At 46.2% G+C, this 19120-nt stretch overlaps 1 protein-coding gene across 1 annotated transcript in view; it reads right to left on the bottom strand.

Moving 5' to 3' along the window:
- PLXNB3 (plexin B3) overlaps nucleotides 1-19120 on the bottom strand; it is a 56486-nt gene that overhangs the window by 16329 nt on the left and 21037 nt on the right. Inside the window, exons 5-23 of the mRNA XM_035140300.3 lie at nucleotides 17830-17955; nucleotides 16761-16861; nucleotides 16530-16662; nucleotides 15928-16084; nucleotides 13591-13699; nucleotides 12976-13090; nucleotides 12740-12868; nucleotides 11709-11919; nucleotides 10888-11060; nucleotides 9737-9888; nucleotides 8059-8164; nucleotides 7045-7175; nucleotides 6756-6932; nucleotides 5429-5609; nucleotides 5098-5337; nucleotides 3681-3842; nucleotides 1632-1780; nucleotides 1401-1501; nucleotides 436-653 (exon numbers count right to left, since the gene is read on the bottom strand). Coding sequence (XP_034996191.3) covers nucleotides 436-653; nucleotides 1401-1501; nucleotides 1632-1780; nucleotides 3681-3842; nucleotides 5098-5337; nucleotides 5429-5609; nucleotides 6756-6932; nucleotides 7045-7175; nucleotides 8059-8164; nucleotides 9737-9888; nucleotides 10888-11060; nucleotides 11709-11919; nucleotides 12740-12868; nucleotides 12976-13090; nucleotides 13591-13699; nucleotides 15928-16084; nucleotides 16530-16662; nucleotides 16761-16861; nucleotides 17830-17955 — 2871 coding nt within the window. The remainder of the gene's footprint in view (nucleotides 1-435; nucleotides 654-1400; nucleotides 1502-1631; nucleotides 1781-3680; nucleotides 3843-5097; nucleotides 5338-5428; nucleotides 5610-6755; nucleotides 6933-7044; nucleotides 7176-8058; nucleotides 8165-9736; nucleotides 9889-10887; nucleotides 11061-11708; nucleotides 11920-12739; nucleotides 12869-12975; nucleotides 13091-13590; nucleotides 13700-15927; nucleotides 16085-16529; nucleotides 16663-16760; nucleotides 16862-17829; nucleotides 17956-19120) is intronic.

Genomic DNA, 19120 nt, shown 5'->3' with positions numbered 1-19120 from the left:
GGGACCAGTGGTCAGGGATGATGGGAATTGTAGTCCAAAACATCTGGAAGGCTGGAGTTTGGGGATGCCTGGTCTAAATGCAGAAGGAGCCTTTCAGAAGCAGCTCCTCTCAAACTGAAATCTTTCCATACTGTATCTCCACCTACTGTTCAGTACAACTAGAATTGTGCTCATTAAGGCTCTCTCTCTCTCTCTCTCTCTCTCTCTCTCTCTCTCTCTCTCTCTCTCTCTCTCATCTGAAAATTTTAAAGGGTACACTGCTGATCTCCCATGCAATAACCTTGCATTCATATGCATTCTCACACACAAAACCCCCCAAAAACTCCACTTGCGAGGCAACCTCTCCCCCCACTCCCTATCCAAGTATGCCATAGGACTGACCTCCTAGCTCAGCCACTTTCTGGAACCTCCCCCTTATTCCCCCAGATCACCCACCGTCAGCAGGAAGACTTTGCTGTTCAGCAGATTGGAGAGCTGCCCCAGGCCCTGCTCCACTGTGGCACGGCGCCCCTCGGGCAGATCCAGCGTACGCCGCAATGGCACGTCACCCTGAGCTGGGAAGAAGACGCGCTGGGTGTAGGTGTTGTAGTCCAGGAATGGGATCCCTGAACCCTCCAGCTCCCCACTGAGGTCAGTCATTTCCGTCATCAGGTCTGAAGCAAGCAGGGGGTTGTGTTGGGAGGCGGGTGGGAAAGCAAGAATGAAGAATGGATAAGAAAAGCAAAAGAAAAGAGTCATCAACACACAACCATTAGATTAGGAGAAAAGATCCCCGTTTGATTGAATTTTTTACCCAAATACGTAGCTGTTAGCGATTCTCAGCAAACACCCTTCTGCAATTCATCTCAAAACAGCTTCCTTTATGAAATAATGGAAATGTATCCATTCAGGAAATACCCTTCAAACTCCCTCTCACTTAGGCTCTGTTCTTGTGCATCATCAATCAATCAATCAATCAATCAATCATTACACAGCCACAGACTCACATCAGTCCCAGTCAGCACAACCAATGGGTCAGAGGTGAAGGAAGATGAAGTTCAACAACATCTGAAGGGCTACTGGCTCCCCAACTCCTGGCTTGAAAAAGCCCAGCACTCAGAAATTAGGCAAGTGAAATTTGTCTCACCACCTCCCTCCATGCCACCTGCTTAATTTCTGTGCCTCAGGCTGCTGCTTATAATTACGAGAGCAGGATTATTACAAGGGGGTGGAGGGAGTGATAGCACAACCTTATTCCTAGCCCTCCGTATCATTCAGGTATCATTCAGAAAAGCTTAGTTTCACTTCCCCCACTCTCCTTGAGCTGTTCCTTCGTCTATTTCATGCCACTGCTCTCCTGCCTGTGGCTCAAACTCAACTCCTCCCTCCTCAATACTTGCTCCCCCCCCCCAATCCCATACCAGTGAATTCCTTGCGGCACTGGTCCCCAACGCTGCTCTCCATGCTCTCAAGCTGCACCAGCACTTTCTTGTAGTCCCGTAGGGCTTGCTTGCTCTTCCGCCTGCCAGGATGAAGGGAGGAGCAACTCAGTTTTTACAGAAGCAAGGATTTTTTTGGGGGGGTGAAGGAAACAAGGCAACTTTTCATCCCCCTTGCACACCCCTCCCCCTGAAACATCGTAATGTTGATACCTATACATGAGGATGAGCAACAGCACTACAAAAGCCAGCACGGCTGCCCCCACACCCAGCCCAATTTGGGCTTCTGGCGGGAAACGGGAGGGTGGCTCAGTGTCATAGCGAACTCGGCCAAGATCCAGGCGCAAGTTTCCCATCTGCACCTGTAAAGTAACAACGACAATACAGAAAGATGAGAGGTGGCCGGATTTGTCTGTAGCAGCAAAACAGCAAAGTCGCGTGGCGCCTTGAAAACTTACAAATATATTGGGGCACAAGTCTTTGTGAATCAAAGTCCAGTTCAAATGATCACCTGAAATCACCTTTGCCCTGTTCATCCTCCTGCCAGATGTGTTTAATACTCCCCCCCCCTCATCATCTGTGACCACTGGGCATGCTGTCTGGGCTGATGGGAGTTGGGAGTCCAACAATATATAAAGAAGGGCCATTCCAAGCCTGCAGATCTAATTGTATACAGCAGGAGATTCCATACTTTTCAAAGACAAAACCTAACCCTAAAACAGTTGCTCCTAGAAGAACTGTGAGCAAACCTCAGCTTGCACTGGTAGTTCTCTCCTCTTTGTTTCCTGACAAGTCTCCCGCAATCGACTGAAAAGTTCTGACCTACCACTTAATCCAGAGGCACAGTGAAGCATAAGACTGGGGCATGATAGCCAGCAAGTTTCTACAAGCTTTTAGCCTACTTAAGGGGAATGTGTTTGCTTCAGTGTGTTTTGACCTGCTGAATCCAAATCTGTCTGTATCTGACCAATGCATTTTACTCTCTGCCCAGGGTAGCCACACAGAGTGTAGACACAAACTCTTGCTGTTGTTGCCACACTGCTTAACCTGTTTTGATGACATTTTGAAGGCAAGCCTAATAATTAACCCAAAGCTTTTTAGATGCCTAAGTTGGGAGGGGGGGTAGAATCACAAAATGGCAGCTACTTTAAAAAAATATTTTGGGCAAACTATTTACAAAATATGATATGAAACCAATTGTAGGACATTAAACGAGGCATAGTTTGGTGTGTAAACCAACCTTCTGTGACACTGGGATGTTGAGAAAATGGACATTTAAAATCCCAAAAGCCTTACATCTAAAATAAAATTGAAATATATACTCTATTTTGTAATCTGAACAAGGAAAGGTAAAGAGCTACAAAAACAGCACATGATGTTACATTAAAACAATTCCTAGCTGGTTTTTGTATCTGCTTTACACCAGCATGTTAATTTTTTGAAGATATAGGAGAGCCAAAAATAAAAGGACCTATTTTATAGCAACAAAAACTGTTTCATTCCTTGAAGTTTTCAGATAATTTAAACCAGTCAAAGGGGGGAAAAAACTGAAGGAATGTTACATGCACATAAAAAATGGACAGAAACAGGTAAAAAATGCATTTCTGATCACTGATCCCACACAGGGCATGGCCTGCAAGTCTGCAAAAGCAGCCCACCACCTCTGGGTCAGGGTTTAGCAATCCTGATCCCAGTCATCAACCAAGTGACTTTTAGTTGGAGCAGGAAAAGGAAGGACGCATAAGCAGGACCTCACAACTCCATTCACTATCTCCTTAATACCTTTGCACTCACAGTAAGGCCACATAAAGGATTCTAAATTTTATCTCGATCACTAAGTACATATTTACACTACACAAACCAGTTTAAGCCACTCCCTCTCCTCGGGGAATTGTTTGTTACAGGGTAGAGATCTCCAACAACAACCTACCAGGAAAAAGCCACGGCAACGCCAGTTAACACAGGCATAAAACCAATATAGCATTACTGTGGAGGCCTTTGATTCCTGTTACACACTCTATGGGTGGAGTGGGAAACTTGACTCTGGTAATTTGTCATTATGCAAACTACAAGGGTGTGAGCTTATATATGCACTTTAAACAAGTTACATTCTTAGTAAGAGAGAGAGAGGTTTGCCTGATAAAATCTAAGCCACTGAGGAGGTCTTTCCAAAGTTTCAAGGGAGGAAGAATGACATGGGGAATCACAAAGAGGTTAACTCCTGCATGGAGCGCACCTCTCCCTTCCCTGCAACCTACTCACAATGAACTCTGGGAGCACAGAGGAAGCATTAAGTGGCTGTGGGGGCTGCAGTGGGGGTTCACAGTACAAATGGGTCAGTGTTAGGGTCTTGACAGTGCAGATGCTGTTGCCAATGATGACCCTCACTTCATTCTTGCTCATGCCAAGGGTCAAGCCTTCTCCCTGCAGGGCAGCAAAAAGAGAGAAAGAGGCAAAAGGTGAATTTCCCTGTGGGTACACACAAGTTGAAGCAGCGCTGCGGGCTAGCATAACCCCATATCCCCTTTGTTCCAAGCTGGACACTGTAATACAAGCCCAATACCTTCTGATCTCACCATCAGGCATAAAGACAGACCTAGCCAATTTTCCAAGAGCTCATCAAGAGCAGGAGAAAACAAGGCAATAACTTCACATGCTAATAGCTAAAGAAACGACACTAGGCATTCACAGTTTGCGACCCATCAAGCCAAATGCAGCCATCCGGTGATGCCATAAATCTACCCGTTTTGCTGCCTGCATAAGACTGGCCACCCCCTCCACACAAACACCATCAAAAGGAGGGGGGCTGAGCGGACAGCTGGCCACCAAGATAGGGCTGTTGGGCTGTGAGCTCAAAAAGTAGACTGAAGGTTGTGAATGCATGAATTGCAGTAATGTTTTCTAAACTTTTGATACCCAGGGCACAATTTTTTTCCAAATTAGTATAATTAATACTTATTTATACTAGATTTATACTAATTCAGAAAATAATTGTGCCCCAGGTATCAAAAGTTTAGAAAACGTTACTGCAATTCATGCATTCCCAATCTGCAGTCTACTAGTATTAATTAGTATTAAAAATAGATATTATCCGTATACAGTGGTACCTCTGGTTATGAACTTAATTCATTCCAGAGGTCCGTTCTTAACCTGAAACAGTTCTTAACCTGAAGCACCACTTTAGCTAATGGGGCCTCCCGCTGCCGCCGCGCTGCTGGCGTGTGTGTGTGTGTGTATACACACAAACATACACACACAAACATATACTTTACATACACAGTTCCCGTAGCAATTATTATTATTTTATTTATTAAATTTCTATACCACCCTTCATCTGAGGATCACAGGGTGGTTTACAATTTAAAAACACAAATATACATAACACATAGAAGAGTTTGGATAGGATTGTTATACTTCAAAAAGCTGGGTTTTTAAAAAGTTTTGCACAAAGTTGTTGATTTTTTTGTTTTGCAAAATCAGGTACAAAAATGAAGTTTTTGAACTTTTTTAAACGAAATTCACCAAAATCTACACTTGCCATGTGTTCGGATTTTCCCGGACATTTCAGCAATTAATGTCCAAACGAGCGAATCCTGGCTATGTCCTGGAAATTGTAGATGTATGGCAACCCTATAACCGACCGGTAGTAAAAAAAGAACCCAATAATATGGCCACTCACCTCTATGTCCAAGACATTGCCAGGTTTAAGACTGAAAGGACGTCCAGTGGAATCCCGCCCAGGCCAGCGCAGGTGGGGATTAGGCTTGTAGGAGAAATTCTGGCCTCCACTGGCATTGCTGAAGGGGACATGGAGTCCATCCAACTCAAAACGAAGATGTCGGAAGCGGGCATTGGGTGGCACAGCAGGTGATGGGCAGAGGAGAAGGGTGGACGAATTGGCGCAACAAGGCTCCCAGCACTGTGGGGATGCAAGAAGGGAGAGGGAGGGAGTGAGAGACCCCTGAATTGTAATTCACAAGCCAAAGCACTCCTTTCCTCCCTGCACTCACCTCCAACATATTTCCCACCTCAGCACAGGGACGGGGTGGAGCTGGGGTCAGTGGGATGTCGCAGGCTCTTTTCTCCCGGCTACGTCCACTTGCCATCTCCTCTGGCTCCAGGATGGCTTTGATGAGGGGCTGCTGCACCACATCCAAATTTGTCCCTTTCACATAGATGATCCGCCCGCCCCTGGAGAAACACAGCATCCAGGACGGTGAGAAGTGGCTTAAGCAGTGGAGGGCATGCCACTCATGAGTTTGACACAGGCACTGCAGTCACAGGAACATGCGAGCGGCCCTGGTGGTTCAGACCAGAGGCCCCAAGAGATTCCCATGGGAAGTTCACAGCTGCAGGGGTCCACGTATGACCCTACTTTTGCTTTGCCTCCATTACCTCTTCAGGTGCCTGGCTCCCTTAAACATTTCTGTCCTTCCCCCTGCTGCTCCTTATGCCTAATAATAATAATAATTTATTATTTGTATCCCGCCCAGCTGGCTGGGTTTCCCCAGCCACTCTGAGCAGCTTCCAACAGAGATTAAAAATACATTAAAACATCAAACATTAAAAACTTCCCTAAACAGGGCTGCCTTCAGATGTCTTCTAAACATCAGATAGTTGTTTATCTCTTTGACATCTGATGGGAGGGCATTCCACAGGGTGGGTGCCACTACTAAGAAGGCCCTCTGCCTGGTTCCCTGTAACTTGGCTTCTCACACTGAGGGAACTGCCAGAAAGCCCTCAGCTCTGGATCTCTGTGTCCGGGTAGAACAATGGTATGGTATGTCCCTCTCAAAACATCTACTCACATCCATACTTCACTCTCTTCAAAACTTAACCTTTGAGTTATTCCTTTACTGATTCTTCTTGAGTTAAAGGAAGCCCAGGGACCCACAGCAACATTTGCAAACATTCAGCCTGAAACCCCTGAAACCGCTTTCAGAATTTAGCACCAAACTAGACAGAACATCATTCACGTTTTAGCCCTTGCTTAGCTGATTAAAAATAAAAAATAGCCAGCACATTCATGCATATTGATTTGCACTGGGACTGTAATGTCTCCCCCCCCACCCCACCCCAATTCAATACATTTGGTTATAAAAATGAAGATGGCAAGACCAGTCTCTCCTTGTAGAAGGGGAAGATTTAAGAAAACCACAGATATTTGCATTGTGGTATATGCATACATCATTTAAAAACAAAGTAAGCTTGGTCTTTTTGCAGAACTACAGTTTTTAACTACAGCAAACTCATGTAGATTTAATTGACTGATGAATCAATAATTTCTTTAACTGGGTGGCAGCCCTGATCATTCCCGCTCCCCTACATTCTTGTTACCCATGGAAGCTGGTGAGTGGGGAAGCCGCAGTGAGTTGGGGGTTGGGTGTGTAATGGAAGGTCTTGCCCCGCAGCTGGCGCTCAGCCCCTTCATACTGGACCCAGACAGACACCTCTTGTGGCTTGAGGCTAGCACTGGTACGACAAATGATGGCTCTTGGTTGCACCGGCTCCTCGCTGTTGGGAGAACAAAGATGTTAAGTGAAGGCTTGAGGCGAGACTAGTGGAGAAAAGAAGAGGAGGAGGAGGGGCAAAGTCAAGGGGCGATGAAAAAAGCCACACCACTTACAGAATACAGGGCAGCGCCCCTACGTAGGCAGCAATCTCAGTGCCTGTCAGAAGTTCCTCCCCAGTGATGGTGACTCGAGTGCCCCCAGCCATGGGGCCAAGCTGGGGGTGCAGATCAAGAAGGGTGGGGTCCTGAAGAAAGAAGCACCCATTAGGCCTGGGGACAGGGGTTAGGTTCGCATATCATACTTAACTTTATGCGTACAGGCAGGAGGTTGCTGCCACAAGCCTCCCCTTCACCTTTCCACCACCCCCCTAAGTGACCTGGAGGAAGACTTTAGCAGCTTTCAGTTTTGCTCTTCAAAGGCCTTGTCTTGTTGCCTGAACAAGGGGTTGTGGCTTATGACCAGATCTGGTCAGTTTCAAAACAAGCGAACTCCTAATTGTGATTTCTGAAGCTGGCTTGTTAAAACTAACCAGAGTCTGGCAGGGGTGCCAACTTGAATAAAATATTGGGGGGGGGGCAGGTAAGCTCCACCTCGCATAATCAACCACAAGACATGGTGCATGCACACAATTTGAATGGCAATGCCCACCCACTTTGCGGGTGCCTGGCTCCCTCAAATATTTTATTGGGGGGTGGCGAAGGGACCTAGGGCCCCTAGGAGCCGGTTCCTATGAACCAGAGTCCTGGTTTTGGGCAACATGACAAGTCAAGATTCAGTGAAAATGGGAGAGGGGGTGGGAAGCTGCCATAATCCGCCTTCCAGCTGCAAGGGGAGAAAGGGAAGTGGGAGAGAAGGACCTGAGCTTAAGGCTCGCAGAGGCTCCTTCCTGCTCATGGACATCTTGCTAAACCATGGCTTAAATGGGACATGCTTGTGTGTGTTCCCAACATCTGACTTCTCCCTCCCATTTCCCTCCCAAGTAGTTAGTGACATGGAAGAAGTTTACAGTGCTATGGAACCACTAGGAGCAAATACGCTTATCTCTGCCCTGGTCCCCCAGTTCCAAGCTAGAGTATTTCCTTAGACCCATCCCTTGGGCATCTACCGGTCCTCTGTAAGATACTGACCTGATAAGTGAAGTGAGTCTCAGAAACCCCTGGCGGACGGTCTCCTACAGTGACCTGAACAGGGCCAGATAAGCCTCGCTTTCCAGGTGAAACATGACATACAATCCTGTGGAGAACAGCAGAAAGGCCCTGTCATGAAGGAGCCTGCCAAAGTCCATGGCAGACATTTTGAAGAGCAAGGACAAAAGTGATAGAGCCAGTGGGCCAGAAGACGAAGAAGAAGCAAAACACGGCACTAAGGAGATCATCCCAGAAACTCAACTATTTCTGCTTGCCTGATGGAATGATCTCCCCTTTTCTCCCCTATGTGCTGTTCTGGGGGGTTCTCCCAACCCTGCAGAGTGAATTTGGGGGAGGTGTGAGAGAAGCCCCACTGCACTAGCTAGAGTCCTTGTACTGGCTTCTGGAAACAGAACTGGGTAGTTGAAACTGACTGAACAAGTCTACTCTGAGTAAAACTTAGTGGAATACCACCCATTATGTTTTTCAGTTCCTCTGCCTAGTGTGTTTGACTTGAATATGAGAGGCCAGCTCCCTTGTAACACTAGAATTCAATGCCTTCCAATAAAAGTGACAGGCAGCAAGTTCAGGACAGACAACAACATGTAAATTAATTTATGGAATCTGCTGCCACAAGATGCATTGGGTGGCACTACCTTGGTAGGCATTACAAGAGGATTAGAAAAAAAATCATAGGATAGATGAATAAAGGCCTCTGTTTGGAAGCTCCTGATTCAAAAGTATCAAACCACCATGTGTCAGTTGCTAGGGAAAGGGCTACTGCTTCTATGCCCCCCTGGCCGCTGCGGGAAGAAACAAGATGCTAAACCTTGTGGTGAATTATGATGTGTAAGTTGGCTTGATTCACTTTTGTACACAGTCCTGAATAAGGAAAGGAGGGCAAGAAATATTTTAAATAGATAAAGCAGGCTACTGGCTCAGACTTCTCACATTTAATGAAAATCAGTAGAATGCTACACAGTAAACATTCAATAACACATACAACTGATATAGCTCGCCATGCATCATCCTATATAATAAAGTCCAAGTTGTCCCTGCGTCCAAGTTGTCCCGTGTGTCCCTGGGGTACTGCGCATGTACCCCAGAGACGCAGGGATTGGACGGAGAGACTGCACGCGTGCACTCTCCCCCCCCCTGCCTCCTCCAACCGCCGCTCCCGGCCAGAACGTCAGGGAAGCGAGGGTGGAGGCCGGTGGAGACCTCCTCCTCACAACCCTCCCTGGCCCATGAGAGGAGCGGCGGGAGGCCGCGAAGCAGCGGCGGCGAGGTAGGGGTTTGTGTCCCGCGTCCTTCCTGTCGGCGGCTGCGGGAGAGGAAGGAAGGAGGAGAAAGCAGCGCTTTCTCCTCCTCCGTTCCTGTCCTCCTGCGGCCGACAGCAAGGACAGGTCCCAGGGTTTGGAGAAGCGCTGCGCAAGGACAGGTCCCAGGACAGGTCCCAGGGTTCGGAGAAGCGCCCAGGATGTTCTAGCGCCCGTTATTGAACGGGCTGAAATACACTAGTAGCAAATAAAACTTATATGCAAACCAGTGAAACAAAACAGGTTCCTCAGCTGCAACTCTCTTGGTGGGAATTGGTTGCTCTCTGTAGCCCTTAATAAAAAGCTGGTTCTCAATGTTTTACACTGGAGAGCCACGCCCTTCTCCCAGGCCTCCTTACCTAGTAGAAACCAGATACTGAGCTTGATCCGGGATGCATGGCAGTCCAGCGACAGTCACCGTTTTGGCCACATCCTCAAAGCGACGGCCAAGGTTGGATCCCGTCACTGTGAGAGTCAGGCCCCCCTCCAAGGGTGCAGTGATGGGGTGAATCTAGAAAACAGGAATCTTCTATTAGCACCATTTATGAATTGCCCAGTTCTTTGGGCAGCTTATAAATAATAAAAATCACGAGGATAAAAAACAACCAACAGATTCCAGTTGTTTTTTTTTCAATTCAGCATAAAAACATCTAAAAAAAACAACATAAAGAAAAACACAGCGTCATTATAAATATACAACTGACCTAAAATTCAGTGGATTCAGCAACTTACAACTGAAAAGCCTGGGGTGGAGGCTATGGGAAAGTCTTCACCCAGCCCCAAAAAGACTACAAGGCCTGGCAAACCTGTGTGGGGAGGGCATTCTGAGAAGGCCCCCTTTCCCAGTGGTCACCCATTACACATCATTTAGTAGTAGCACCCAGGCTGGGCATTATAGAACCAAACCAAGTCCTCCCTGCTCCAGATTGGACTAAAAGATACAAAAAGCACTGGCAGAGACTAATTGGTTTACTACAAGAGTTCTCTCAGGCAATAATCTAGTAGTCTACCAGATATATGACAGACTGGGAAGGAAATAGATGTACACACACAAAGAACAGGCTGAGGCCTAGTTTCCATTGAGTTGGCATTAAGTGGACAACTTCAGACTGCAGGCCAAGGGTCACATATCTGAATACTCACAGCACACACACTCTTGCTGACAGAAAACTAGATGTCAGGATAAAAGCTATACCACAGCCCTTCTCCCTGACATGTCCGTTTTCTACATTTAGAAAAACTTTTTCTATGGAGGAGCATTCAGTGGTGTGCAATATCAGCAATCTGAACAGGACAAGCACTGGTACTATTTATTTCATAAATTTTATATGCTGCTTGATTGTGGAAAAACAAAAACCTCAAAGTCATTTACAAAATGGTCTCAGTTTTTTGTCCAAGTTAGCAGAAGTGGGTCCTTGTCAGCTTCCTAGCTCAAGTTCTATACAAAAACTTCCCAAGAAATGGACCAGCAGTTAGCCAGAGTAGCAGGCCTAACTGTGCTGATTCTCACCGAGTGGATGACGGGTGATGGGCAAGCGGCTACATCAGTTCTGGATGGACACAGGTCCTCATAGATGCAGCTGGGCACCTCTCCTAGCTGGCACCAAACGCAGCGGAAATGCTGGGGAGCAGCCTTGCAGCGGCTGCAGTCAGAACGGCCGGCAGAACAGTTGTACAAAGTCACTGGAGAAGGAGGCAAGAAGGTAAGCAGTGAATATCAGATTCAAGTCATACTGTTAATACTGCCTTTTCCAGACCAGCAACAGTTCATTCCTAACCCAGGGAAGGCAGGAAAGTGAAAGACTGCAAGGCCTTGAGCAACTCAAGGGTAGTGGTGGGACATATCCAGGGTTTAGTATACCCTGTCCTGATTTTTTTTTTAAAGAAATTGCACCAAGAAAACCTGAATTATGCAGCCAGTATCAACTATGCAATTTATTTGCTTGTTCTGCATAATCATTTACACGGGGTTTACTATTTTGCCTGATTTCTTCTGGTTTTGTTATGGTGGGGAAGGGCAGTGTTGCACAGGGCACTGAAGGTGCATCTCCAACCACTGAAAACCTTACCACCCCCAGGTCAAGCTTTCAAGGCTCTGTGCATAATTGTTTAAGCATCTTTCTGCAGCTGTAAGGGTTAGAAGCCTGCATTCTTCCTTTTGAAATTAAAAAAAACACCAGGAGATTTCATGAAACTGAATCTTGCACCCAGTGCCACATTCTGCACTCCCTGTTGAATTGTGGCACACACAAAGGCACAACCACAACATTATATATATATATATATATATATACATATAAAATCCAACCTTCACTGGTCATCATCCCTTACCATGCAGGTCTCCATGGCTGTCAAGGCGCTGGTCTTCCCCTATCATGATGTAGAGAGGGACATGTAGCTCAGGGGCAGGCTGTGTGTAGATATATGCCTGGGGCAGGCACTGCACACGACGGGATGTTCCCCTGTCCCCTTCTTCCAGGGATGCTGGAACCACAACTGGGGTTCCCTCCACTTCCAGTACACAGGAGAGTGTCACTGGGGCCTGAGGATGAGGACAGGGTGAGACAGGGCCTGCATGCCACACCTGCCCCCTCCTTCTCCAGTCCTCCCCCAAAGTCTGCTCACTCTTAGTCCTGCTCTGCCTGCCCTTTCATTTGCCAGTCCTAACACAGAGGGGCAATGCCAACCACATTTGTCATCGCAAGCTGAAGCCCCTCAGAGGACAGCAAAGGCATCATTTGCATACAAATAACTGGTATGTATGTTGCTGCAGCTACTTTAATTTTTATTTATTTATTGCATTTATATCCCACCTTTTCCCTCTAAGGAGCTTAAGGTGGCATACAGGGTTACCCCCCTCCTCATTTAATCCCCACAGCAACCCTGTGAGACAGGCCAGGCTTAAAATATTAAAATAGCATTCAAGCACACGCCATCAGATTCCCAGCTCATTTGCAAGACCAATCTGAAACATGTTCAAACTTCCACAGTTCCTCACAAAATCTTGGGAATAACATTCTGCAGAGGAGCTGGGGGAACCAGTGAGCCTCCAGATGTGGCTCGACTGCAGCTCCCATCATGCCCGGCTATTATGTGTGATGGCTGCAGCTGATGGGAATTGTAGTGGAACAACATCTGGAAGGCCACCAGCTCCTCATCCCTAGGGTATGGATTCCCCTAAAAGTTATGAACATGCATACAAAAATGACAGTTCCTTGGGTACTTAAGACGTGGCAGACTCTAAGTGCATTTTAACTTTGAAATGAAGAGCCCCTTGTGTCCCAAGAGGTCTTCTCAAGCCCTATTTTCTTTCGCACACAGACACACCAGTAGCTTCCAGGACTTTTAATCTCTTCACTTACCACCAACAAGTGCAGATTCCAGGCTACCAGGTTCAGTGGCATTTTTACACCAACAGGAATCAGGTGGGTCTCACCAATGCCCCCCACACTGGGGCAGGCAGCTGGACCACGGGGCTCTTCAGAAGATAACTAGGAGACACAGAGGGCTTAGTTGCAGAGACATTTCTCCCATACTTCCCCCCACCAACATAATTTATTCTGGAAAGTAAGGGGGGACCTGCTATACAGTTACTCACCTTCTGATTGTACACAAGCGCCTCTCCTCCATCTGGGCAGGGCCCTCCAGGGACACAGCGGTGACTAGATGGGCACCAATGACACATCCAGGGGCTGTCCACACATGTCCCACATCTATGGGAGAAGGGGGGGGGTCAAAGGAAAAGGACCTTTAACCAGGACCGTATCTGGACAGCAAGTTCAGAAAGGGCGGTGAAACGTAAAAAAAATATTTAACAAACAAGCAAGAGTGGGCTTCAAAGTGTCAGGAGAGATCTTCAAAACTAGGGGAGAGATTCAGTGAGACTGTTTTCAACAGAGAATGGGGCATTAGATCTCTGCTTTGCCCTTGCTCAAAAACAGAATAATTTATGTAAAACAAGCAATTATATGCATGTGCTTAATTTGCATAATTCATAGGAAAGTTCCAGAATTCAGTTTTCCTTAGTGCAGAATTTCAATCTTTTTGTACAAAGAGTGAACACAGTTTAAGCTTCTTGCTAGCTATGGCAAGTTCTACTATACCCCCTCCAATTTCCCACCCTCACAAAAAATCATACAGATGCTTCTCAATATCCAACCTGCAGCCGCCCCCCCCTCCCCAATGCCCTCGTCCCCACTCAACATTCGCTCACGGGGTGGCATCAGCAAGTTGGCTCACAGCATTGCAGTCATAGAAGGAAAATCCCACGGACGCCACCACTACATCCTGGAACATCAAGGCTAACGCCACAGTCACATGATCTGAGGAGGGGAAAAGCACGGTAAGAAACTTTCCTCCTACTTAACACATAATGCAAGATGAGTGGCTACCTCCACGCACCCTCTGAACAGCATCAGCATGCATGCACACCAATGGCCTCTTGACTTTCCTCACTATTTAGGCTAGGGGTCAGCAAACTTTTTCAGCAGGGGGCCAGTCCACTGTCCCTCAGACCTTGTGGGGGGCCGGACTATATTTTGAAAAAGGAAAGAAAGAACGAATTCCGATGCCCCACAAATAACCAGAGATGCATTTTAAATAAAAGGACACATTCTACTCATGTAAAAACATGCTGATTCCTGGACCGTCCGCAGGCCAGATTTAGAAGACGATTGGGGTGGATCCGGCCCCCGGGCCTTAGTTTGGGGACCCCTGATTTAGGCGATTCTGGTGAAGACCCTTCGGAGATTATCTCTTGGTCTAGGCCAGAAGCATTCAACGGTTGCTGGGTAACAGATAAGCATTTTCTCAGGTGGTTTTATAGTTTTGAGAATAGGCAAAGCCACGATGCCCGAAGCTAAAAAGAACCCTCAAAGGACGTGTGCCTGTGACTGCCTTCCATTACAGTGATAAAAATATAATACAGTAAATGACCAAGTCAGAGTTCTTATCAAGGTGTTTGGCAAACCTGTGTCTGGGCTGCACCACTTCAGTCAGCAAGTTGAGATTCCGTACGGGAAAAAAACCTCCACAGAGAAAACTAGAATGTCAGGGACTAGCACACTTGTCCTTGAGTTTTCTACGTGGAGCTTCTTTTGCTCCAACCTGTAGCCTGAAGTGGCAGATCCAGGCTACCACCTGATGTGAGAACTAGGCCTTGGTCTAGGCCAGGCATCCCCAAAATTTGGCCCTCCAGATGTTTTGGACTACAATTCCCATAATCCCTAACCACTGGTCCTCTTAGATAGGGATCATGGGAATTGAGGGTCAAAACATCTGGAGGGCTGCAGTTTGGGGATGCCTGGTCTAGGCATAAGAACTAGCCCCACATTTGCCAAAAGGTTTTTGGGATTGTTTTAAGCATCTAAAACTTTTTTTGGGGGGGGAATAGTTAATACCTATTGGATTGGTTTATAAGCCTCCATTTGAGTCCATGGATGGTCTAGAACAGGCATCCCCAAACTGCGGCCCTCCAGATGTTTTGGCCTACAACTCCCATGATCCCTAGCTAACAGGACCAGTGGTCAGGGATGATGGGAATTGTAGTCCAAAACATCTGGAGGGCCGAAGTTTGGGGATGCCTGGTCTAGAATGTGGGGCACTGTAAATACATTCACACAAGAAAGGGGAGACGCATTTCCTCCCTACAACCCCCTGGCAAAAGCAACAGGACGGGATTTGAAGCATGGCACTCACAGCAAAGCCTCCACATGCCTCTGAGCATGAACTCCCAGAGGTTTATCAAGGCCTTGCCAGAAGAATCAACAGTTGGGCTTGATACTTTGCAAAAGTGCAGCTCCCCCACTGCCTGCTGGAAAACAGAATAGCACCAGGAAATAATTCCCCACAGTAATCCTGCTATGACTCCTAGAGCCACATGTCAAGGTCAGTCCACATAGATTAATTACTTAAGATATTTTAGCGCACACACCCTTTTTTTTGCATATGAAGTTCCTTTTTCTTTTTAAAAAGGAGGGATATCAAGCAATTTCTTTCTCAGTTTTACAAATGTATGTAACTTCATAATTCTACTCTACTTTAATGATTGTCAGCACTAAGTCAAAGTGGAAGCAGCAAACAATAAACAGATTGCCAACTTTTCAAGGGAGGGCTACTGCTGGGCTTTTAAGAGGAACTTGATCAGCAGACATTCAACAAGTTCATCTACATACTTCAAAAAGCTTCATCTGCTAGTTGCTGAAGATCAAGCTGCCGTTTTACAGGCACAGCAGCAGGGATTACTTGAAATGTTGACAATCCCAGTGATAGCTATTCTGGAGAAATCAGAGACAAGCTACATATTAAGCATGTTTTCCACCAAATTGGGCCACTTTTATCTTCCAAGGAAGAATAGCCACGCAGGGCCCTCCCTGATCAAGGGCATGCCCCTCATCTGTATCGCGGTATTATTATTATTCATTAAATTTATATGCCGCCCTTCATCCGAAGATGCCGGCCCACTGAAAACCATCCCTCTTCTGGAGGTAATAATCATTGTAAGGGGTACAATATTGCAAGGTTAGAGGTCAGGCATACTTTCCTGGCTCACCTTTGCCCTCTTGGGTGGGTGGCACCTGCTGGGGAACAGGCGAGAGGCAGCGAACCCAGGAGTCTTGCAGGTGTGCTTGGCTGTCTTGGCTCCCAAAGGCACAGTGATATTGCTCTCCCTCTGCCAGTGCAGGGAGACGAGGGACCAACATGGAGACCTGGGCAGAGCAGGAGACACATCGTATTATAGGAATGTAGCTTAATTGGCTGGGCCACGTTTTGTAGTTTGATTTTTTATGATCTCAATATTAAATTGTTATTTTTAGGAGGACTGTATGAGCAGTTTTGAAAATAAAAGCAGATCCCTTTCTTAAGTAAATTAATGTTTGGTGAGCCAACGTTTGGTGATCCCTCTCAGGCACGGGGCGAGTGTGGTAGCAGCTAGGGATCAATCTTTGCCAGAACTTGATGAGCACAAGGAAAGGAATCCCCAGGCATCAATGTCAATATACATGCTATGAGCAATGTGTGTTTGAGGAAAACCTAGGTGACGCTGAGATGCTTCATTCCACACATATGCTTATTAAGAGGGTAAAATGTGAATAACCACCTGATCCAAATCACAATCAACCCAGGTTTCAACCGTTGACCCTCCACATTCACCTCTGTCTGTTCTTCTCGGCTCTGATTGGCTGGTGACATCTGTTCCACTCTCAAACATTGGCTCTCAGCTCCATAGCTCCAAAGCCAGTGATTGGCCATCTCATGGCGCTCACACTCCAACTTCCGGGTACACCTGCCAATCAGCCAAATATATTAGAGACCGAGAAAAAGAGGGTGTGGCCCTTTAATTTGAAATAAAGCACACCCTGCTAGCTCTCATCAGAGACCCACCTACTCTGCAGAACACACCAACCACAGAAGGGGTCTTGGGCACGCAGGCAGGAGGCACAGTCCTGGAAGTGAGGGCATTCGGAGACAGGGACCTTGGAGACCTGGGTTGGAAAAAGGCAAGTCACACATCATACAGTATACTCAAAAACCACCACCATCAGTAGAATCTAGGCTACTTTGCATCCATTTTTGCATCAGCCTCTACAAATTTCAGATATATTCAGGACAGAATAGTTTTAGGCCAAGGGCAAGGGGGTGGTAGAGAAAAGGTCTCAATAGGGAAAAGGATGGTTAAAACAGGAGTGGAGTTTGAGGGCGCAGGAAGTCTGGCACTACAGGTCACCCTTACTATCTTATCTTACTACTCCAGACAACACCAATGGACTAAGCTAAATATGATACAGGAAAAGAAATATCTTGTAAGCTAAAATTTCTTTCAGAGTAGCACTCAACTTTGTACCATACAATCTGAAGAAAAACCAGAGTATGTCACCATAGGTCCTAAAAGCCACTTTTGTACCTCACGATGTCTGGACAGTTTTATCCTAAAGTATCTCCTACTATAAAAAAAATTCCTTCAGTAGCACCTTAAAGACCAACTAAGTTTTTATTTTATTTGGGCACACGAAAGCTCATACCAAAATAAAAACTTAGTTGGTCTTTAAAGTGCTACTGAAGGAATTTTTTAATTTTGCTTCGACTCAGACCAACACGGCTACCTATGTGTAACTATCTCCTACTATGTTTCGTTAACTGTGTTGTGTTCTGATCCATGCATACAATGCCCTTTTTCTATGCCAATAAAGGAGATTAATTGTTATAAACTCTGTACCATCTCATAATCTAGTAACGGGCTTAGATTACCTCTGAGCGCATAACAAATTTTTTTGCACAAGGCAGCACAGCAAGTTTTCAACATGAAAAGAACTTATGGGGGGAGGCGGTCTATGAAAACTCAACAAAAGCAGATACAACGCAGAACTTTCCTGCATCCAAACTGAGGATGACAAACAGCAGTACTGTAGAATTGAAGGGAGAAGGGGATTGTGCCCCATGACTACTCACACACCTGGGAGGTCGTCATCACATACAGGTGGGCCCCACTGCCATCCAGTAGCAGGTCAGGACTGACTGGGGAACGCTGGCCAGTGGGAACAGTGCTGTAGACTTCTGCCACGGTGCCATTCAGGTAAACCTAGACAGATGAGTAAGGGCTATCAGTGCCTATTAAAAAGTTGTTTAGGAAGCACATGACAACAAGGAGGTCTCTGAGACTAAGCACCTCTGGAAATAGTCTACATAGGTTAACATCCTATGTAGGTCCTTGTACTTACATATTCTTCCTCCTCAAATTCCACCGCTGACAACAGTCAGAAAAAAAGGATCCTGTTTTGGATCAACGCTGCTCACACTTTGGGGAAGTGGTTTCTAATGTGGTGTCCTCCAGGTATTGCTGGACTGCAACTCCCACCACCCTGACTATGAGGCAATTAGGGAATTGGGAGTTCAGCAACATCTGGAGGACCAGGGGTTCCTCAAAGCAGCATGTTATAAGCAACATTGGGTTACCACTGAAAACAGAAGCCCCAGGTAGAGACTCTGGACCTGTGATGGCTGGAGAAGAGGGGAAGGGTAGCACCATGTTGCTATCCTACGTAGCTCTGCCTTGGGTTCTGTGTGGCTTTGCTTTTTCTTCTTCTATTGGTCCTGATTCCATATGCCAAGTAAGGGCATTTTGAGAAGCATGGTTAACTGGAAGAAGAGATTTTATCCTGTTCTCCGGGACTGAGATGCTCTGGGGAAATGGAACAATAAACCTTTAAAATAAAAGCCATTTAAGGCAAAAATGTTCCAAGGCCTATCCAAAAAGTTACTTATGCAAATCTATTTATGCACAGGTAGTTCTTTTGCATTCATTGGCTTTGTTTTCGAGGCTTGTTTTGCAGCCAGTACCTGCTTCTGTGTTTGTGTGTTTGTACATAACTTAGATGTTATAGGGAAATGGTAGAAGGGCACCTTAGAAAGGAACTGGTAGGCAGATATGAGCAAAATAAAAATCCAGCTGATGCCCCTGCCCCATCCCATGGTAACAAAACCTATAAATAAAAGTTTGCTTCCCTTTAATGGCACCCCAACATCTAATGCCTGAGGCAGCTGCCTCTCCCCAGCTTACTGGGAAGACCAAGCCCTTCTGATAGAATGAGAAAAGACAAAAAGCTCCACTACCACCAAGAAAGAAAGAAAGAAAGAAAGAAAGAAAGAAAGAAAGAAAGAAAGAAAGAAAGAAAGAAAGAAAGAAAGGAAAACATGTTGTCTCTGCCTGCAGGCTTTTAAAGAGATAGGTAAAAGTGATACTAGAA

The sequence above is a fragment of the Zootoca vivipara genome, chromosome 15 (genome assembly GCF_965207765.1).
Source record: "Zootoca vivipara chromosome 15, rZooViv2.hap1.1, whole genome shotgun sequence".
Classification (NCBI taxonomy): Eukaryota; Metazoa; Chordata; class Lepidosauria; order Squamata; family Lacertidae; genus Zootoca; species Zootoca vivipara.
Note: the sequence above shows the minus strand (reverse complement) of the source record. Positions and strands in the feature narration are given on the sequence as shown.